The 18,811-nt window shown below is 40.0% G+C and overlaps 2 protein-coding genes across 4 annotated transcripts in view; one reads left to right on the top strand and one right to left on the bottom strand.

Annotated features, from left to right (window-relative positions):
* The window catches only part of mllt10 (MLLT10 histone lysine methyltransferase DOT1L cofactor), a 44,150-nt gene extending 31,660 nt beyond the window's left edge, over positions 1-12,490 (bottom strand). For 2 of the 3 annotated variants that reach the window (XM_034861636.1, XM_034861637.1), the window contains exons 1-6: positions 12,112-12,490; positions 8,511-8,590; positions 5,329-5,383; positions 1,965-2,074; positions 1,719-1,822; positions 1,273-1,366 (exon numbers count right to left, since the gene is read on the bottom strand). In XM_034861636.1, the coding sequence (XP_034717527.1) occupies positions 1,273-1,366; positions 1,719-1,822; positions 1,965-2,074; positions 5,329-5,383; positions 8,511-8,590; positions 12,112-12,274 (606 nt within the window). In that variant the 5' untranslated portion in view covers positions 12,275-12,490. The remainder of the gene's footprint in view (positions 1-1,272; positions 1,367-1,718; positions 1,823-1,964; positions 2,075-5,328; positions 5,384-8,510; positions 8,591-12,111) is intronic. The other variant, XM_034861638.1, reaches the window with a different exon arrangement.
* Positions 12,491-12,582: 92 nt separating this feature from the next.
* The window catches only part of skida1 (SKI/DACH domain containing 1), a 13,578-nt gene continuing 7,349 nt past the window's right edge, over positions 12,583-18,811 (top strand). The window contains exon 1 of the mRNA XM_034861639.1: positions 12,583-12,683. The gene's annotated coding sequence lies outside the window, so the exon portion shown is untranslated. The remainder of the gene's footprint in view (positions 12,684-18,811) is intronic.

The following is an 18,811-nucleotide window of genomic DNA, read 5'->3' on the forward strand; positions in this document are numbered from 1 at the left end:
ATATATCTATCTCACTCCATTGTGTACACCTATTCCATCTAGAAAAGGAGAGGAAAAAGCTTATCTAACAGCACTAAACTTACACTGTGACCATGTGTCAAATGTAAGTAAACCAGCACAAAAGCCACTACTACTGTTGACCAAATTGTAAAAGCTAACTGAAATGACAGGTCTGTTGGACTAAATAACAATTAAGCCTGATTAGACTTGTTTGACCTTACAGTAAAAGCCAGGCTTGAATGACCCTATCCAGCATCTACAAACCCAACCCCCTGTGTGCACTCTGGGCTAATAAGTACCAACACCCAAGGGAGTGGAGGGGACCACGGGTCACTGTTAGAGAGATAGGAGGAATCAGGAAGGAAGGAGGAATAAGAGTAGAAGGAAAGGGGTAGATGGAGGGGAAAGGGCTGGTGAAAGAGAGGCAAGCAGTGGGAGGATGGATTCCTTAGCCCAGTGAAGGAGGAAGCAGATGGAGTAGAAAGATAGATGGAGGCAAAAGGGGCCGAGGCCAACAGAGACCAAAATCTGGCTGAAGGAGGGATATGGCCAAGCAGGAAAGAGAAACCAACAACGGAGGAAAAGGTTGGACAAAAGATAGAGAGGTGGAGGAAAGAGGAGAAGGACAGGGATGAGAAGGGCTAAGGGAGGTGTAGACAAGAAAAATTAGAAGGAAGAGGTGATGATGGGTCATCTCTCTGTGGCAGTGGAGAAGTGTAAGGTCATTTACAAGACAAAGGGTATTTATCTTTGTTACAGTTAAACCAATATGTGTGCATTACTACAACATAGTCATCTGTGCTTGTAGTTAGAGGAACAAAAATCACATAGGTCTTTATTCTAATAGTTAATTACACACCAACTTTAAGACACTGTCATGCATTTACATGTAGTCGCGTGCAACAAACACTGTGGCGCTCAATGCAAACACCAGTCAGAGTGGTTTCATACTTAAACTAAATAAACGTTTGATCAGTGTTCATTTCATTTCTCAAGAAAAGACGACGAGTGAGCGAGACTTGTGTGTGGACTGATATCCTGATGTACTTGTGTGTTCATGCTTTCATCATATTTACAAAAACACAAGCTTGCTCCTCGTTTAATTAGTACCGTCAATAATCCTGTTAAACTTAATATTAAATCATAACACAAAAGTCGTGTATGTCCTCACATGTGCAGCAACAGGTTTTGTCTACAAAAACAAGTTGTAGTTTAGAAAATCAAAAGACATGCCATCTGTAGAATATGACAAAAATATGAGAGCACACTTACCAATTTGCTGTGATGGTATTTGCAATATCCACAGTATTTGACATTGTCTGCGTCCGATCCTTGTTCCTCACATAATAACCCTGCAAACTGGGCACTGTGGCAGAGAGGAGTGTAAAGAGAATGTAAGAGATGTAAAAACAGAACAGAGAAACATCTTCACCACAATATGAATCAAACTAACAAGAGATGACCTCAAAACAATAATATTTGCAAGCAGAAACAGAATTAGCTTAAAAAAGGGTTTGATCGCTCTAAATCGGGCTGTGTTGTCATTGCAGTTTGGAATAAATGAAAATCTTAATATCCACAGTAAGTCAATGATTTTTTTGCTACAACGCTTAAAACTTTATCAAAATTACAAGCCGTTCCTTGAATTTGAGTGAGGAACTGGAGAAACAATCTCCTTCTTTGTCTAGTGAGGTTAGTGTGATGTGAACAGGTCTCACCATGTGACGTGGAAGGCCTGCCTGCAGCCATGTTTGTTGCAGGTCATACATGCTCCAGTTGCTGCTTTACTCTCTCTGCCCTGGTCCTCACAGATATAACATGTCTACACACACACACACACAGACACACAGACACGCAATTAAGAAACCTTTTTACTTTAAAAAAAAAACCTGACTTAGTCTGTCATAATGACATTGTACATGCAATTTGGTGACATGTCTAAATGCAAAGAAACATTTAGTTACCTTGTTGTAGCGCTCATGTGGCACAGACTGGAGTACTATAGGCTCCATAGTTGACACATTGGCAAATTCCACTTCAGGTATGTAAAGGGCACAAACTACATGAGCCCAGCCTGCAAATACACACAGAAAACAACCATCAACCTCTGCACTTCTGTACCAGCATAAGGAAGTTTGTGGCAAAATTGAATATCAATAAGAGTGCGCAGAATTGAAATTTGTTATCCACTAGTTTAATTTGTTGCTTGTAAGTTGCAAAGAGCTGATAATAATAATAATAATAATAATAATTTATTTATTTATAGAGCGCTTTCCATCAAAGTGCTTTACAGCAAGAATACAATTTAAATACAAACAGTAATAAAAAAATTAAAATCGAGACAGTACAAAGTAAATAACACTATACCAATACATCAAGGATAAATGAGCATTTAGGGCTCATATGCAGCAGTGAATAAGTAAGTCTAAAGCTGTGAGACTAAGCTGAAGAATACAATACTGTACATTTCCAGCAGCATTTTATTAGCTCGGTGAAACTAAAAACTGATTTGTTTTCTTGCACATTCTTTTGAGTTGCAACACGGCACTGTCCCCAACAAATGTAAAATATCTACACTAAATGCATTACTGACGTTGATACACTTCTGTGTTTGGTCTGGTATATTTGTGTTGGTGGGAACACTGCTGTTTGAACTGGTGTGGGTCAAACAAACAAACCAAGACAGACCACAGGTGTTAAAGCAAAAGAAATGTCTGAGCCTGAAATGGTGTCCTGGAGGAAATGTGTACAATGTATTTAATTAAGTATTATATAAATGTAAAACTGCACTTTGTGCCCTGAGACCATGGTGGCCCTTTCTCACCCATCACGTTGCACTATGTACATCATCTCCTCTGACTCTATCTGCAAAGTTTTACTGGATAAAGTCCAGTACAGTTCTGATAAATGCTCATGTCCAGGTATTACCTTCTGAACTCTTGATGTGGCCATCAGTGAAGATAAAATAAAGCCTTCAGACTAGACCCGCAAGATTAATCATTTTAAAATCGCGATATCGATTCAACCTTGTTCACTATTTTTTTATTCTTTTTTTAGGGGCATTTTCTGCCTTTATTTTGATAGGGCAGCTGAAGACATGGAAGGCAAGCAGTTAAAGACATCATTCTGTTTTTGATACTAAACTTAAATTGGCCATTGACAAACTCCAGTTCTCTAGAGAATGAAGCTGTAGCTACAGCATGTTGATTTAAATGTTTAAAAGAGATGTTAAAGAAGTTCTGATAGAGCCTGTATCAGGGCCATATTTAGTTACCTGTGTTATATGTCACAATTTTTGCTTGCCTACTGTACTGTTCTTTATTCACCGAAGCTTCTATGTTTACAGGCTATGTTTGGTACTGACAATTTGTTTTGTTTTGTCATGGTTCGTGTGTGCAATACACAAAAAAATCGTGGCAGAGAATCGTGATATCAATTCAAGGCTAAAACATTGTGATTCATATTTTTCCCCGAATCGTGCAGGCCTACTTCAGACTTAGTGAAGCAAAGCACTACTCAAAAACAGCAGTTTGAATGTGTTGCATCAGTCCGTGAAACTTTCAAACGTTTGGTGTGTTGTCAATGTGAACCCAAAATGGACCAGACCAAAAAAGCAATAATGGATATTACCCCTCTGGCCCAAATCCAGGGAACCAAACCCAAACTAAATGTGGTCTGGACCAGCCAAATAGCAGTTTTGGTTACTTTCACATATTGGACATACATTCACTTTTCAACTTTGAAATGCTGAGTGGTAACAGTTTTAATTTGCAACTTGGTAGTTAGTCTATCTAAGTAGCTGTTTATTGAGCCCTAACACATACAGCTGCTTGTCCATGAAGACAAACTGGGGGTGGTAGAATGACAGAGGGGCATGGTGGAATTGACGACAGGCTGAGGAGGAGCAGAAGGCGGTCAATGGGAGGTCAAATGGAGGTGGGAGTCTCCTGCTATGCTGGAGGTGTCTGTTTTTCCCCATAGCTTGAACAAAAACAGGCTTAAACTTACAGTTGAACCCCTGACCTGCCTTTGACCTGGTGAGCGGGACAGGGGAGGAGGGCAGAGGGCGGGACGGAGAGGAGGCAGCGGGTGTGAAATGGGAGCATGTTGTTGTTTTGAAGTCCCTCCAAGAATCTGGAAGAGGCCTATAAAACAGGACTATAAAAGTGGCACAGCCTTCCTCCTCAAACTGAGCATTCCCACTTTTACCCCCGAAAACCCAACAAAGCATCTCTTTACAAACATGCCTTACTCCGAGAAGTTATCAGAGTCCAATGTGTTGCAACAATGACCTTACATTTTGTTGTTATTAGCGCATTTCTGATTTGAGATTAGAAAAGCGCAAAGACTCAAGTTCTTGAATGCTTTTACGAGTTTCTGTGGAGACTAACTTTATTTCATGTTTTTCTTATTGTAGCAGGCAATGAACAGTGAAACCACATCAGTATGAAAAATAAAACCGTTTCAATTTGTTAAAATGTCACATATCTCGTATTTCTTAGAGCTGACTTGTAGGAAGGAAACTTGTTGCTGATTTGTAAGTGCACTTGTTTCCATTAAAATCCCTTAAAAATAAAAGGTGTGACGGATTATGTTTCAAACTATTTAATGTGCAAATTCCTTCAACTTCTTCAACAGCTGTAAACGTAACTTATGTCTCCATCTATGCATTTTCTTTCTTCTCTAACTGCTATATGTTAAGATGCTAGATCCAAAACTCGTATCCCATTGTTTTGCTTTATTACTGCCCCACCTGAAATAACAGCAACTACAGCACAGATTCAACAAGGGAAGAGGAACTGACAAGATCAGAGAAACAGACAGTAGGGGAAAGAGATGGTGAGAGAAAAAATGGGAGGAAAAAGAGAGGGAGAGAGGGGTCATGGGAAGGCTAAAATAAAAAGAAAGTAGTAAAACGGTGTGTGTTAGTGTTGTCCTGATGCCTCCCTGCAGGCCTGGACACAATCCCACAGCTGTGCCTCTCTCTCTGACTGACTCAAACACACACACAGAATATTTACAGTCTCCACCAAGCTGACCTCCCAATGAACCCAGTGGGGAGACTCCTCACAGTCCATACACTATACCATCCTGGCCCGCCCCCTCATAAACACACACACACACACACACACACCCACACCCACACCCACCCACACACAAACACACACACACACACACACACACACACACACACACACACACACACACACACAACCCCTTAAACTTGCCGGTGACATGCAATTAATGACAAAATACAAAAGAGGCTCACACCATATGTGTGTGTGTGTGTGTGTGTGTATGTGTGTGTGTAGCTGAGAGGGATTCTACCTCCGTTGTCTGTCCTTTTGAGGGCTCCATCTTTATGGGGACACAGCTCACATCTCTATGGATAAATAAGAAACAACAGGTCAGAAACAACCGGTCCACCTCATTTACTTAGGGGGAGGTAAAACACAGAAGTATGACAAATATAAGTGTATGTGAGATAAACTTGCAAGGGACCCCAACTTGGGCACAAGGCCTAAAACTCTATGGGAAAACAGCCTCACTATCTGCCACCTAAGGTTGTTCTTTCTCCAAGAGCAAATACAAGTCCTCAGGCAATTTCTGCTGATCTGAGTCTGACAACTCTTGCTCAACTCACACAAACTAGTGTTGCTCATCTTTAAGCTGTGTGTTGTGTTACAAAGCGTACAGTGTGTGTGAAGCAAGACTTTCATGTCCTTTCTTTTCTTCCCTTTCTCTCCTGCCAATAATTTTCTGCTGCATGTCTGAGTTCACACCTTACACACACTCCACATCACGATCTGAAAATTCCGCTTTCTGAATGCAATTTTAAATAATTACTGTTGTTGTTTTATTTACTATGAAGTTAAACAGTGCTGTACTGTTAAATACTTTATTCACAATTCAATCCAGAGTAAATCCTGCGGGAGGCCTGCACGATTCAGGGGAAAATAAGAATCACTATTTTTTAGCTTAGAATTGATATCACAATTCACAATGTGTAATGTTTATTGCACGCATGAACCATGACAAAATAAACCAAATTAGCAGTACCAAACATAGATTTCTTTTGGCACCTAGAGCACATAGTGCTTCACCAAAAGCCTGTAAACATAGATGGCTCAATAAAGAGGAGGGAGCGCATTGCAGCGCTTTAAAACCTATTTGTACAGTCTGTGTTTAAAACTCACGGGAGAAAGTTGTAGCGTTTGATATGCAGTTGGTTCGTAAAAATAAATGAGAATCAAAGTCATAAAAAAAATTAAAAAATATTGTGAACAGGGTGAATCGAGATTTTAAAACGATGAATTGAGCACGCCTATCCAGCAAATTATAAAAAAGATGAACGTTCATTTATTTCTTAATCTCAAAACCATTAAAATGCAACAAGTGTAAATACACTTCTCAAATATTCCTTCATTGAACAAATTAAATTAAACTTCAATACAAACAAGTCCGAATCTGGAAGTTGAGCGCTTTACTGCGTGCATTTCTCTTTTTCATAAGGCACTCTGTCAATCAGACAATCACTTACTTTACCAGTTATAGTTATCCAATAACTTTGCACACAATGTAAATCTTTGTGAATACAATTGCCATTTATTTAAGTATATTGTTATTATCTTTAAAGGAACACCTCAAACATTTGTCAGTTGAGAGTTGCACAGCCGGACAAACACGAGAATAAAGCTTTACACGTTTACACATTGTGGTATTTCTTCCATATTTTCTCTGCCATGTAAATACATTTTTTTTAAAAAGCCTGCTAAATTTCTGGAGGAGAAACTTTGCCCTGTGCGCACATGAATACCGCAAACTCAGCAGATCATTCCAAGCACCTGTATCAACAATTACGCAAGTTAATCTTGACCTGAGAAACTCTCGACCTGTTCTAGTAGTTTGCCGAGGTCATAATAAGTTGAAACTCAGCCAGCCATACCAGTTTGTGGTTTCACAAAGAACAACATGTACAATATTTAAGCTCTTTTGGTCCTACGTGACATGCGTCTGTGGAGAGAGAGCGGGTCAGTCCAGCAATTGTTGGAAATGCAGTGCTTTCCAGGGCCACGTTCTTGCCTGGGCAGTACCATTTTCATGAGCTGTCATAATGCTCACTAGATAGCTTAATGCTTGCACACCATAGTATCCGACAAAACAATGCATTGCATTTGGTAGAGTTGGTAAACTGGACACTGTCATTTGGTGACATAGGATGGTAACTGGTGCAGAACAGATTGTGGGCTGACAGGCTGGCTAAGGTCAAAGGACAGCAGGACGAGGCACATGCCACAGAAGATTCACAGTCAATTCTTTACAATGTAACTTACAGCTTCTAATACATCTGAAACGTTTGTGAGTGAGATCCTTCAAGTCAAGCAGTTGTTCGGCAACGTTTACAGGCAGTGAAATTTAAAATGGAACAAGTGAAGCTGTGGCATTATGAGCTGCCATTGTCAATAGGGGAGTTAATAAAAGTGTGTTGGCCTTCCTGGTTCACGCTGGTTCAGATTACGGAGCTTCTTGCTCGGCTACAGTAGTTAGCCAGCGTTAGCTCTGAGGCTTGGCTTGTTAACTTTATAACGAGAACGTCTTTTGTCACACTAAACATCCTGCCGAACCCAGTTTAAAGAGTAGCCATTTCATAAAAATTGTTGTTTGATACCAAATACCTGAAACAATAGTCGGAATAGTCAAATACTCATATTGAAGAGCCACATTTGATTTGAATGATAACATTTGAATCTGTTACACTGTGGTAAACCACACATATCCAGGAAGCCGTTGAGTAAGGCTAGGCAGTTTGCCAATAGACTATTTGTTGTGTGTCATCTATCACTGTATTTGCATAGGGAGACTTTTTTAAATCTTAAAATGGTAATAAAAAGTCCTGTCAAATCAACAACAAAAAACTGCATGCAAAACAATATGCTTGTAATTTTCAATGAGATTGTTAGAGAATAAGATTTCCCTTAGCAGGCCACTGTAATGATCTTCAAATAGACAACATGACTTTTTCCATAACTGACATAGCAAGTGTTACTGCAACAACGGTAATACAGGGGGTTTTGGCTAGCAACTTGTTATCACCCAGTCCTGCTGTATAGGCTGCCAACAAATATTAGGCATTACAGGCCTTCTTAATTAATGACTCCTCCCTTGCCCTGGGTTTCCCCACATAAATATTCAGAAACATTGGACACCTCATAGTCTGGATCTACTCAGAGAAGTGTTCTCTTTAGCACAGGATATGGTACTAACTACCCATATGACAATGTCAACAGTACAATGTTTACAACAGGCATTGTGTTATTTTAACTGTTTTGTTTTAAGCCCTCTGAACAGACGCTGATAATACATGACCCAGCATTTCCCTATTTTCTTGACGCATTTACAAATGATACCACTGTTAAAGAGCATGGGGTCTACCATCTTTGCCAGAGCGTCATGTTCTTCCAGGAGTTTACTTATAAATGATGAATGGATAGAGGGATTATGTGCCTTACCACACGAGCTGCTCTCTCTTGAGATTCACACTTTCTGCAGAACCAAGGACCAGTGGGCACCTGCACAATGCCATAACAGGCTGAAGAGAGACAGAGGGGGGGGGGGGGGGGGGGGGGGGGGGGGGGGGGCGTTAAAGTAAGTCATCACAGCCACAACAAAAGACCACAATTTACATAACAGAAAACATTAACACAGTGATAATGAAACCACACTAAACCTGACGACACCTGATAACATCACACAATCGCCACTTCCAACTATTTGTGTGCCAGAAGGCAAACATGTGACTAAACTAGTTTGAATGCAGAACTGAACAGTGTTTTGATCTGACATACTGATGAACACACAGCTGTTGTGTTTTATATCACTCTACTGTGACAGCTGACACAGTTTCCTGCACTACAAAATAAGTTAAGCCCCTGGGACAATGGCAGAATCACTGGTAATGCATTGTTAATGTCAAGACATGTAGGCATCAATGACAATGCTTTGCCCTACGTTGCCAAGCTTGTTACTCTAATCTCCATCAAATAGCCCACAACCTTGACCTCCTCCACACATTTCTATTTTTAGTCACTGCTGTGTGGGATGCTAAGTGAAGAGGGGCACAAGTCTCTTTAGTTTCACACACGCTACAAAGTTTGTTCAACCCTTAATATTTTGATACTGCCTTAGCAAACCATTTGATTTACACAATGGACTCGGCTACACAATAATTTAATTTTAATCACAACCACAATTTTGGCTTCCCACGCACAAATTTGCATAATCGAGCAATATTTTAAATGAGTCATTCCGTTCATAGAATGCTCCATTTTTTTTGTGAAGCCCATCCACCGCTCCGTAAACCACTGTCTGATCATGTGCCAGTCAGAGTTGTTCCCTGCACCGCGCAGTTTAGTTTCTAGATGTAGACAGTCACAGAGGACAGAGTACCGTGAGGAAAATTCCACAACTGACAGCTGTCGGTTACACGTCGGTCACAAGGTTTACCAGTTTACCAGTAAACGCAACGTTTTGTCCTGTCCGTGTTGTTTTTCAGACCATAGCAGCAACCAGTGCTAGTCGGTGCTAGTTTGTTAGCTCACAGGGATCTAGGGTGCGACTAACATTTTTCCTCTAGGTTGCACCGGTGCACCCAATGTCCTCGCATCCGCTGCCTCTCTACAAACTAAGCAATGTTGTTTATATGGATATGGTTTAATTTTGCGTTACATGACCCATTTCTTCCATAAAGCCGTGCCTGTGTTAGTATCTCTCCTCTTACTCTCCGCACAGCCCCGTCCCCATCCACTCACACTCTACACAGCTGTAATACAGATTTCTGAGAACAAAACTTCCAGTTTAAATGGAGAATAAGTGACCAGACTTGCAGACAAAACATCAAGTACCAATTGGTTAGGATATGTTCTACACATTGTAACTGACTCATTTTAATAAATATGGCTGGCTTGTCCAATTAAGATTTGTATTCATTGCCATACTAACAGATGAAACATTGAGAATGTGAACTTTGTTGTTTTAAGCTTTTCTGTAGGATTCAGATAAGTGCTCAAACAGACAGGAGACAAGTTTTTATTCATCATAAATGTGTTCCCAAAAATGAAGAAAAGACTAGGAAGGGATAGAGAAAAAATAAAAGCATAAATTATACTTTAGTTTTAATGCAGTCATTTAGACTAATAACACTTTGACTATGTTGCTGATGAAGGCGTTTGTCTAGCAATGGGAAACGATGACACATCAGAAAATATTCTACACATTAATTATAATAATTTCACATTTGAAGTTGAGGATGCTCAACAGTCTTGACTGTTGTATCAAAGTAAATGTCTTGCATTGTTTACAATGTGCGTTGCAATGCAAGATTACAAATTATTGCATAATACGACCTAAATAGCATGTATCTTCCAAAATGTTCTTTAAACATTAGTAAATAGCGTATAATCTATAGAATTAGCATATAGTGTCAAATTCGGAAACTCTCCCAATCTCAGTGAAGCATCCTGCTCTTTTTAATTTTTAAATAAATCTCTTCTATGTATTAAATACATGCCACTGTTCTGACCCCAAAACTATTTGAATAAAAAAATGCAGACTACTGTCTGTTGATTCCCTAAATGCAGAAATAAGCCAATCATTTGACATTATTGAATGCTGCTTGTTAATCGTATCTGGCAAACATGTTTTTTCATTTACGTTTGCTGTCATAACGGTGATAAAAAGGGCAGATCTGGTCAAGGTAATGCATGAAATGACAGAGCCCTGTAGCATATCTGAATCAAAAGCCAGTCTATTTCTGAACTAATAGCTTGTCTGCTACCAGTAATTCACAAGGGGAAGATGACGTAGCATCCAACCAGCAATGTGTCTCTGGAAAGTAGTATGTACAGTAAATAAAATATAAAATGTGCTGCATTATTAAACAAAATAAATTTAACCAGACCACATTTGGGAAGTTGTTGTTTTGATGTAAGTGTTCAATCTGTGGTCCAATCGCTGCTTTCAATATTAGGTAATACTTTGTATTGGAGCTTCAAAAGTTTAATTTTGGAAAGAGCTTTTGTTAAAAGAATATAGTATGCAATGCTTGGTGGGGTACATTTGATATTAAGAGTATCACAGTTTACTAAAAACAATAACATCCCAGTCTAGTTTCAAAATACACTTAATCTTGGGCAAACTGATAAAGTATGTTTTTACAGAGTCATCATAATGTCTGGCAGGCTGAGATAATATTATGCAACCATAATGTGAATTAAATACTATGAGATTTGGCACGATTTTGTATCTAATAATAACATAATAATAAGTCATCTTAATAATACTGCTTAGGGTTAGTTTCTGCAACTATATCTGAGTCCTGCCATCTATGTAACTGCTACCTTACAAACATGCTACTGTCAGACCTCGATCACAGTCCAAACACTAACAAATTGTTATAGAAAAACTCGTGTAAACTGCATCCGCATGGGTTAGGAGTTGTTGACAACAAGTTTTTAGTCTCCCCCTGCGTTTGACAAATGGACACATGGTCAGCTGTTAAATGTGTAAACACTGGACGTCATCATCTGAGTCATCTTGGGTAAGCAGAGTCTTGGCAGCACTGTCACTATACTACAAGCTAACATGTAGCCAAATGTTGGACTCCCAACTTAAAAAGTAACGTCTGAATACGTTTGCCTCTATATATAATGCAGTTTGGACTATTATTTAGAAATCAGTGGACCGTATCACAAATGTACAAGTCCTCCTCTCAACATCTATTGACAGGAGGAGAACACCCCTCTATCTCTCTCTATATTCCACATGACAGCTTCCGACAGGAATACAGTACAAATATCATGACTCGCAGCCAGGACGACTTTTTCTAAAGCATCGGCCAACTATCGTCTATATCAGATTAAACAGGCAAAGTTAGCCGCCAAGCCAAAACAGTGGACAGCCCTGCTGTGTGAGTAGAGGCTGACCTCAGCCTGGCCTTGGTTAGGGCAGTTGCAGGAGGCTCCATATGGAGCGCTACATAACCTTGCAACAAGACTACGCTAGTAGCCTGTAAGCTAACAGCTAACTCCTAACCGAGATAACAGCACAGCTTACCTTGATGCACAGCGACGTTGCAGCCGTGTCCGTCGCAGTACACTAGCGGATTTTCCGCCCAGCCTCTCTCGTCAGAGCAAACACAGCAACCGCCGATCATCTCCTTCATATTATTCGTCGACAACTCGACGTCCACCGCCAGACAACGCTCGCCGGAGACCATCTACGAAGAAAGCGGACATGCGGAGGAATACGATGTAAAGATGAACCGAAACTTTTGCTGAATACGCCCCTCTTTCCCCCGCTACGCTGCTTTAGGTCCCAAACGTTCGATATGTCATGCTTTAAATGTATTTACGTCCCTTTTCGTCACTGTATTTTTTCACCAAAACATCCACTTCACGGCGCGACGGTGAGAAGAAGAGGGGGGACTTCGTGGAGAACCGGAAATGCGTAATGACGCAAGGCGCGTGTATGTGCGTGCCCTCTGACAGGAAGTAAAAGACGAATGGGATTGGGTCGACGACAGCAAACATTCAATTTTGACTCCACATGGCCGACATTGTTTGAAACTTTGTAGCAAAGAGACTTCGCTTTACTCGATTCACTGTCAACACTGTAGCAACATGGAGGTAGGCAAAGATGTGGCGTATTACTGTCAGAAAACTACGCCTATTAAACATTGTAAATTTGAACAGCAATGACTGTAATTCTTGATCTGCCGATTGAACTGAGATACGTTTGTAATGCATGAGCATAGATGCATTAAAATTAAAAAGAAATAATGTTGCTGCTTTTCGCTGTTTTGTAACATTTTATTAGGCCCATTTATCATGTTTGGGTTGTAACAACGCCAATAAGTTGGGTTTAATGAGCATTAACTACATTTATTTTTTTGTTTCCTAAAAAATAAAACAAAGTTAAGTACGGCCACCCCTCCCTGCAATCAACGGATTATATACAGACCAATTAATCGAGGTAATAAAAAAAAATAATAAGAAGAAAACGAACGAAGACAAGTCACAGGCCTGTATATTTACACACAGAAAACCTTTTTTGTGTTCAAGCAGACTAAACACACTTACACTACATGTTGTTGCAGTATATTTTGTGGGATTTTTCTACATCTATGATTTATTTTATCCTGTCCTATTAGAAGCCATTTGGATTCACTGTCACATCTCTATACCACTACTCTATAGGGCAGACATGCATTTGCATTTGTGATTATGCTAGAGGCTCGCTCATGCATTTTCAAGCTGGAATGCAGAATGGTTTTCAGATGTTATTTATTTTTGTACATGTGTATCCTTAAAAGCCACACTTCTAGGTGTTTTATTGCATCTTACTAAACTACTGTGAATAACATGACAGTATGGTACAGTAAAAAGTATAGGCTTACTGTATTGTCCATTACACAATTTTCAAGTACAGTTTTAAAGTTAACGAAAACTACACAGATTTTCTTGAAAAACATTCCCCCTAAGCTCAAAAGAAATAACACCTCTGGACAATCAACAGCTCTGGTTAGAACTTTGTTTGTTTTTATTTCCATGCCATTTAAATATGATTAAGTATGGTAGAAAAATGTTTAGGTCTGTTGAGTGTAGGGCCAGTAGTCTGCGGACAGCAATTTAAAAAGCTGTTAAGTGTAACAATGAATCTTTTTATCTTAAAATGTACTAAAAAGACTTTTAGAATCCTGTATCAGGCTGCATATCAGACCTGTCAATACAGCTTTGTTTTGACAGCATCCCCATGCTGTTGCCAAGGATTCTCCTGAACACACACATACACACACACATGCTATTCCAAGCACTCAGCTGCTGCTTGCATCACCAATTTCTCTGAGCGGGCTCCCGCTCTTGGTTTCCAGAGAAACGTAATGACTTGCCAATAATGTGCAAGAGCACACGAGCGTCCTCCGTGTAATATGGTGAGCGAGAGGTCCCTGGGAGTGCCTGCCCATTGTTTGCTTTAATTTCAAATTGCTCAAATGCTCCAGTCGACACTGGGCACTGCACTAAAAGGGGTGTGGGAGGGATGAGGAGCTGGGGAACAGAAAAAAGTGAGTTGTGTGTGGCAGGGGAAAACCTATTAGAGCTGGAGAGAACAAAGGGAGGCGAAGGAGGGGGCAGCGGTTGTGGAGGGGCCGATACAGCTACTGAAACACTGAAAATGGCAAATGATTTTTACAACTTGCACTTGATTAAGTCAAAGTCTGCACGAATCGTAATGTTCCTTGGGTTGTCAGAGTAGAGCTTTCTCTGAGACAGAAAATTGCAGTGACACTTTCTGCATCCAACCACTATTGGTAACCTAGCAGTTCATATAGCACTCTGAGGTTTTATATAAATATATCATATGAATAAAATAATCAGGCTGTTCTCTTAGACGCTTTATATTAGAGCTTTGTTGATTGTTGTTTACTGCACATCAAGTTGCTCTTTGGATCTCTAAATCCACTGCAATTTGCTGTCTCACACCCTTGTTCTCTTACCCTATAACCGATATAGTAAAGATATAGTTAAGATTTAGAACACTGAACAATCTGCATTATTTTTCCAGGATACTAATGTAGCCTGTAGACCAGGACATAGGCAGACTCTGTCAGGGTTTTCCAACATTCTGCCTGTATCTTGTGCAAGGTAGCCTATTTCACTTGGCCAGCCCTTGGTGAGAGAGCAGCAATAAACCAAAGACTGAGATCACAGCCTCAAATAACATATTTGATTGTGGTATTTCTCATGTCATTGACTTTGCTGTTTGCAAGTTATTAAGAGAACTAGAGGAACAACACATAAAAGGGTTTTTATCGGCTCAAATGCTTATTCATATTACTTTATATTTTCTGTCCTTTTTTGGGGTGGGGGTCTACGTCTAATTGTCAGAAATGTGACTTCCCGTCTCTTGAGATTTAAAAATCAGAGGGCTCTCATGATTGGTTCCTGTACATGTTTGCATAGGCTGAGTGAAGTGTTGTGGTCTTTCTGTGCAAAATGAGGAACGTGTAAAGTACGACGGGAGGAAAAACACAGGGAAAAGCAGCCCCCACACCCACAGACCTCTATGTAAACTGCATCTGAAATTGCGTTGTGTTATGGCATTGGATGTTGGACACACTTAACTGTTTAACTGTTCTTTATTGGCTTTCTAACTCCATCTCTTTAAAGGCTTATGTGTTTTTTTTACATTTATAAAAATCCATGAGCAAGGAATGTTTGTTTGAAACATCACCTCAGTAATAAAATCAAAATGTTGTTCTTAAACTGTGTGTGTGTGTGTGTGTGTGTGTGTGTGTGTGTGTTGCTTTAGACCGCTTTAGTTTTCTGCAGAGCACACACACACACTGGGTGGAATGTTTTCACAGACTTAGCTCATAAGCTTCAACAAATGACTACTGACAGCTAAGTTTAGGACTTCTATGTTAAAGCAATTGTGCTTTCAAACAGATGCCATGTGTTTGTTTCCCAATCAATTAATAAATGAGGAATGGGCATTTTTCATGGGTGTAGAATGTAAACTAAACTAATCCATGGCCTTGCTAAACAAATAAACAGCCTAACACTGTTTATGTTAAGTTTAAGGAAATGTATGTCGAGTGACATATTTGATCAGTTTTTTTACACAACCAACATACTATTATTTAAGTCTAATTAAATTGAAACAATGGAAGTGTTTCCAACAAAGCAGTAAGTTAGCATGCACACTTCTTCTTCCCTTCATATGGGTGCTGCATTCAAACGTTCCTGAATGTGTCTGCATTGAGTCCAACTCCCTGTTGCATCAATAGAGCCAATACAGTAAGTTTTAGTTAGATCATATAGCTGCGCCATCCCTAAAAAATGGATCATTAAATTTAACAGAGACTGATATTTGCGTTAGTAATTATAGGCTAACTACCAGGCTTAATATGTCTGAAGTGGTATTTTTGGGCTAATTATGCACGTATTTCTTGTTTATGCAGTTTATGGCAAGTTTAATATCTGTTGTAAGGGTTCTAATGGTTGTGACAGACCTTGTGCATTCCCATCTATCATATGATTAATTAATGCTATATGTTGTGTGCGGAAAAATTTGAACCAAATATTTGTTTAATAGTCAACTCTAGTCTACTCCAGTAGAAGTGTTTGGTCTTTTTTCATCTGGTGCTATAGGTTCCACGTGGGAAAGCGCGAAATATGCAAGTTGCAAACAGCAAAATGAACCCAACGCTGCCGAGCCATCGTGCTTCTTTCTTGGTCACAGCCCATTGAGACCCGTCAGTACTTGGGCTCCTCTCAGCACAGGGACCCAGGAAAAAAATACAAACAGACCCGACACGGCGGGGTGAAAGGTGAAGAGAGCCCTCCCCCCACCACTGTCCGCACACACTTCAGGCTCGGATTGCATGTAAAATCACATTCTCTCGAGGTGGTGGGGGGTGGAGAGGAATTCATTGTTTTGGCATGGGGCAGTAGGTTTGTGTCATAAAAAGTCTATGCCCTTACAAGTGCCCGCGCCTCCTTGACCAAGTGTCTCCATAAAACTCGATGCAAAACAAATGACTTGGAGCTGCAGGATCAACACGTTCCACGAGTGTGGAAGCGGTTCGAGACTTGCCTATAGCCTACCAGAAAGATTGTATGGCCAGTGAGTTTATAAAAAAATAAAAAATGTATGAAATTCAGTAAATGGGCAGTTAGGCTACAAAAACTTCATCCAAGGGCATTCTATATATTTTGCAAGCCTAATCTGAAATCAAGTAGGCCTATGTCCATTTGTACTTACATTCTAGAAACGGCCATGTGCATGTCTTTGTAGGCTGTAGCCTATCCTATCCTTACCGTAATCCGTCTATCGCCCCCATTAAGACGGTCTTATAGTGGAAAACATAAAGTAGGCAAAGCAGCAGCCAAGAGGCGAACATTCGACATGCGTCGGTTTTACTTTAAATTGTAAATAGACGTTTTAGTCGCACATGTTTCATAATGTGCATATGTTCTTGTCTTGAATATGTTAGCCTACAATGGCACTGACTCAATACGTCCATGCTATAAAACATATCCTACAAATTAAAGTGAGTTTTATTGCTTCCCTGCAGTGGAGCTCCGGCCATGCCACAACACATATCAAGCCTGCGCCTAATGTCCAGAATCCCTGAAGTGCAACATTTGGTTGTCTCAGGCATTTCCACCGTAGCACAGTGCGGGTTGTTGTAGGAAACCTCCCCCATGTTTGAGGTCTCTCTCTCGGCCACTCGCTCTCGTCTCCTCCACTCCGGTTCCGTGCAACATCCAGGCGGTGTGGCATCTGGTGCCTCTCAAATCTGCATGACAAAGAGTCCCTGGTCTTAATTGGAAATACTCATATATCTATATGTAGGCCTATATGTACGAGGTTGTTTTTATTCAGTAGGCTAATTATTAAAATATATTATTGTTTTCAGACCTTGGGATAACACGAAAGCCCTAATTTAAAATAAACAACGTATCATTGTCTAGGCACTGATAAGAGGGAAGAGGGCAGATGTTTTTACAAATGAAACCTGACACAGACAGTTGAATCACTTTTTTAGTCTTTTAATTATTTATTTTCAAACCAATTTTGTTTGATCATATTTTATAAAGTTTGGCATGTTATGGCAATTATTTTATGCGTTTTATGAGTATGGATATGTTACATGGACAGTTTACTTGAACAGACAGTAAACCATGTATTAGTTCTAAAAAAAAAAAGTTTGAAAGTCTTTACTGTTTCACATCAACAGCGTTGATCAATAAATAAGGCACTTTTACAACACTGTGAAGGAAAGTAATGAGAAATTGTCGCTCATTGACTCCCATTGCAGTAGCCTAACTAACGTCTAACAGTTGTCTATCATTGTTATGCAACCTCATTTAGGCCTATAGGACAATGCTATGCTATGAAAAGCGTACGTGAATGGTCAGTTTGGATGTGGACCAATTTAGGTCAGTAGAAGAGTTGGTTTACATTGCTTTTAATCGTCTACATTCAAGTGAGAACCCTTGGCTATATGATTAAAATAAAACAATAAAAATTTTGTAAAAAAAATCAGGTTCTAAAAAAAGAAACCAGTCAGTGGTCGTGAAGTGGGATGAAACAATCCTTGACTTTCTGTTCCTCCCTGCATCTCCCAGGCCAGGCCCGCTGCACCGGGGTTTTGGGATCTGAGTTATTCCCCCGGGGATCCGAACCTCAACAAGCTGCCCCTCATTTCACTTCACTCTGCTGCATCCGTAAAACTCCGCATGCCCCGTGCATTACTGCTGTCATATAGAATCAGCACGTGAAAGCGAGTTTTGCTGCGAGAATAACTCAACGTGCTGGCAACGATAATGCAGCTCAGATGACCCACGAGTGTATGGGAGTTGAACTGAAGTGTACTTTTTGTGAAGTGATTGCCTAGTCATATTCACTAATAGCTGTACAGATGCTCGCGCGCACACGGACACCAAACCGTGATCTCTTGTTGTGTTTAAACCGCAACTTGGGAGGTGCGTAACAGCTTTCTGCGGTTTATCGAGTAAAATATAACCTACTTCATAAATGGAAGGAGACTTTTTTTCACACTAGAGGGTAGGCCTACTATAATTATAACTTTTAATTATATCTACGATTGTAATGCACAACAGCCTGCAATATGCCACTTTAATGTAAACTCTTAAATTATAAAAAAGGAGATACATATTTTGGGTCCACAACAAAAAATTGATAGGGTCACAATTTAAGGTGCAACACTATGACCCTAAACATCCAA

The sequence above is a fragment of the Etheostoma cragini genome, chromosome 22 (genome assembly GCF_013103735.1).
Source record: "Etheostoma cragini isolate CJK2018 chromosome 22, CSU_Ecrag_1.0, whole genome shotgun sequence".
NCBI lineage: Eukaryota > Metazoa > Chordata > Actinopteri > Perciformes > Percidae > Etheostoma > Etheostoma cragini.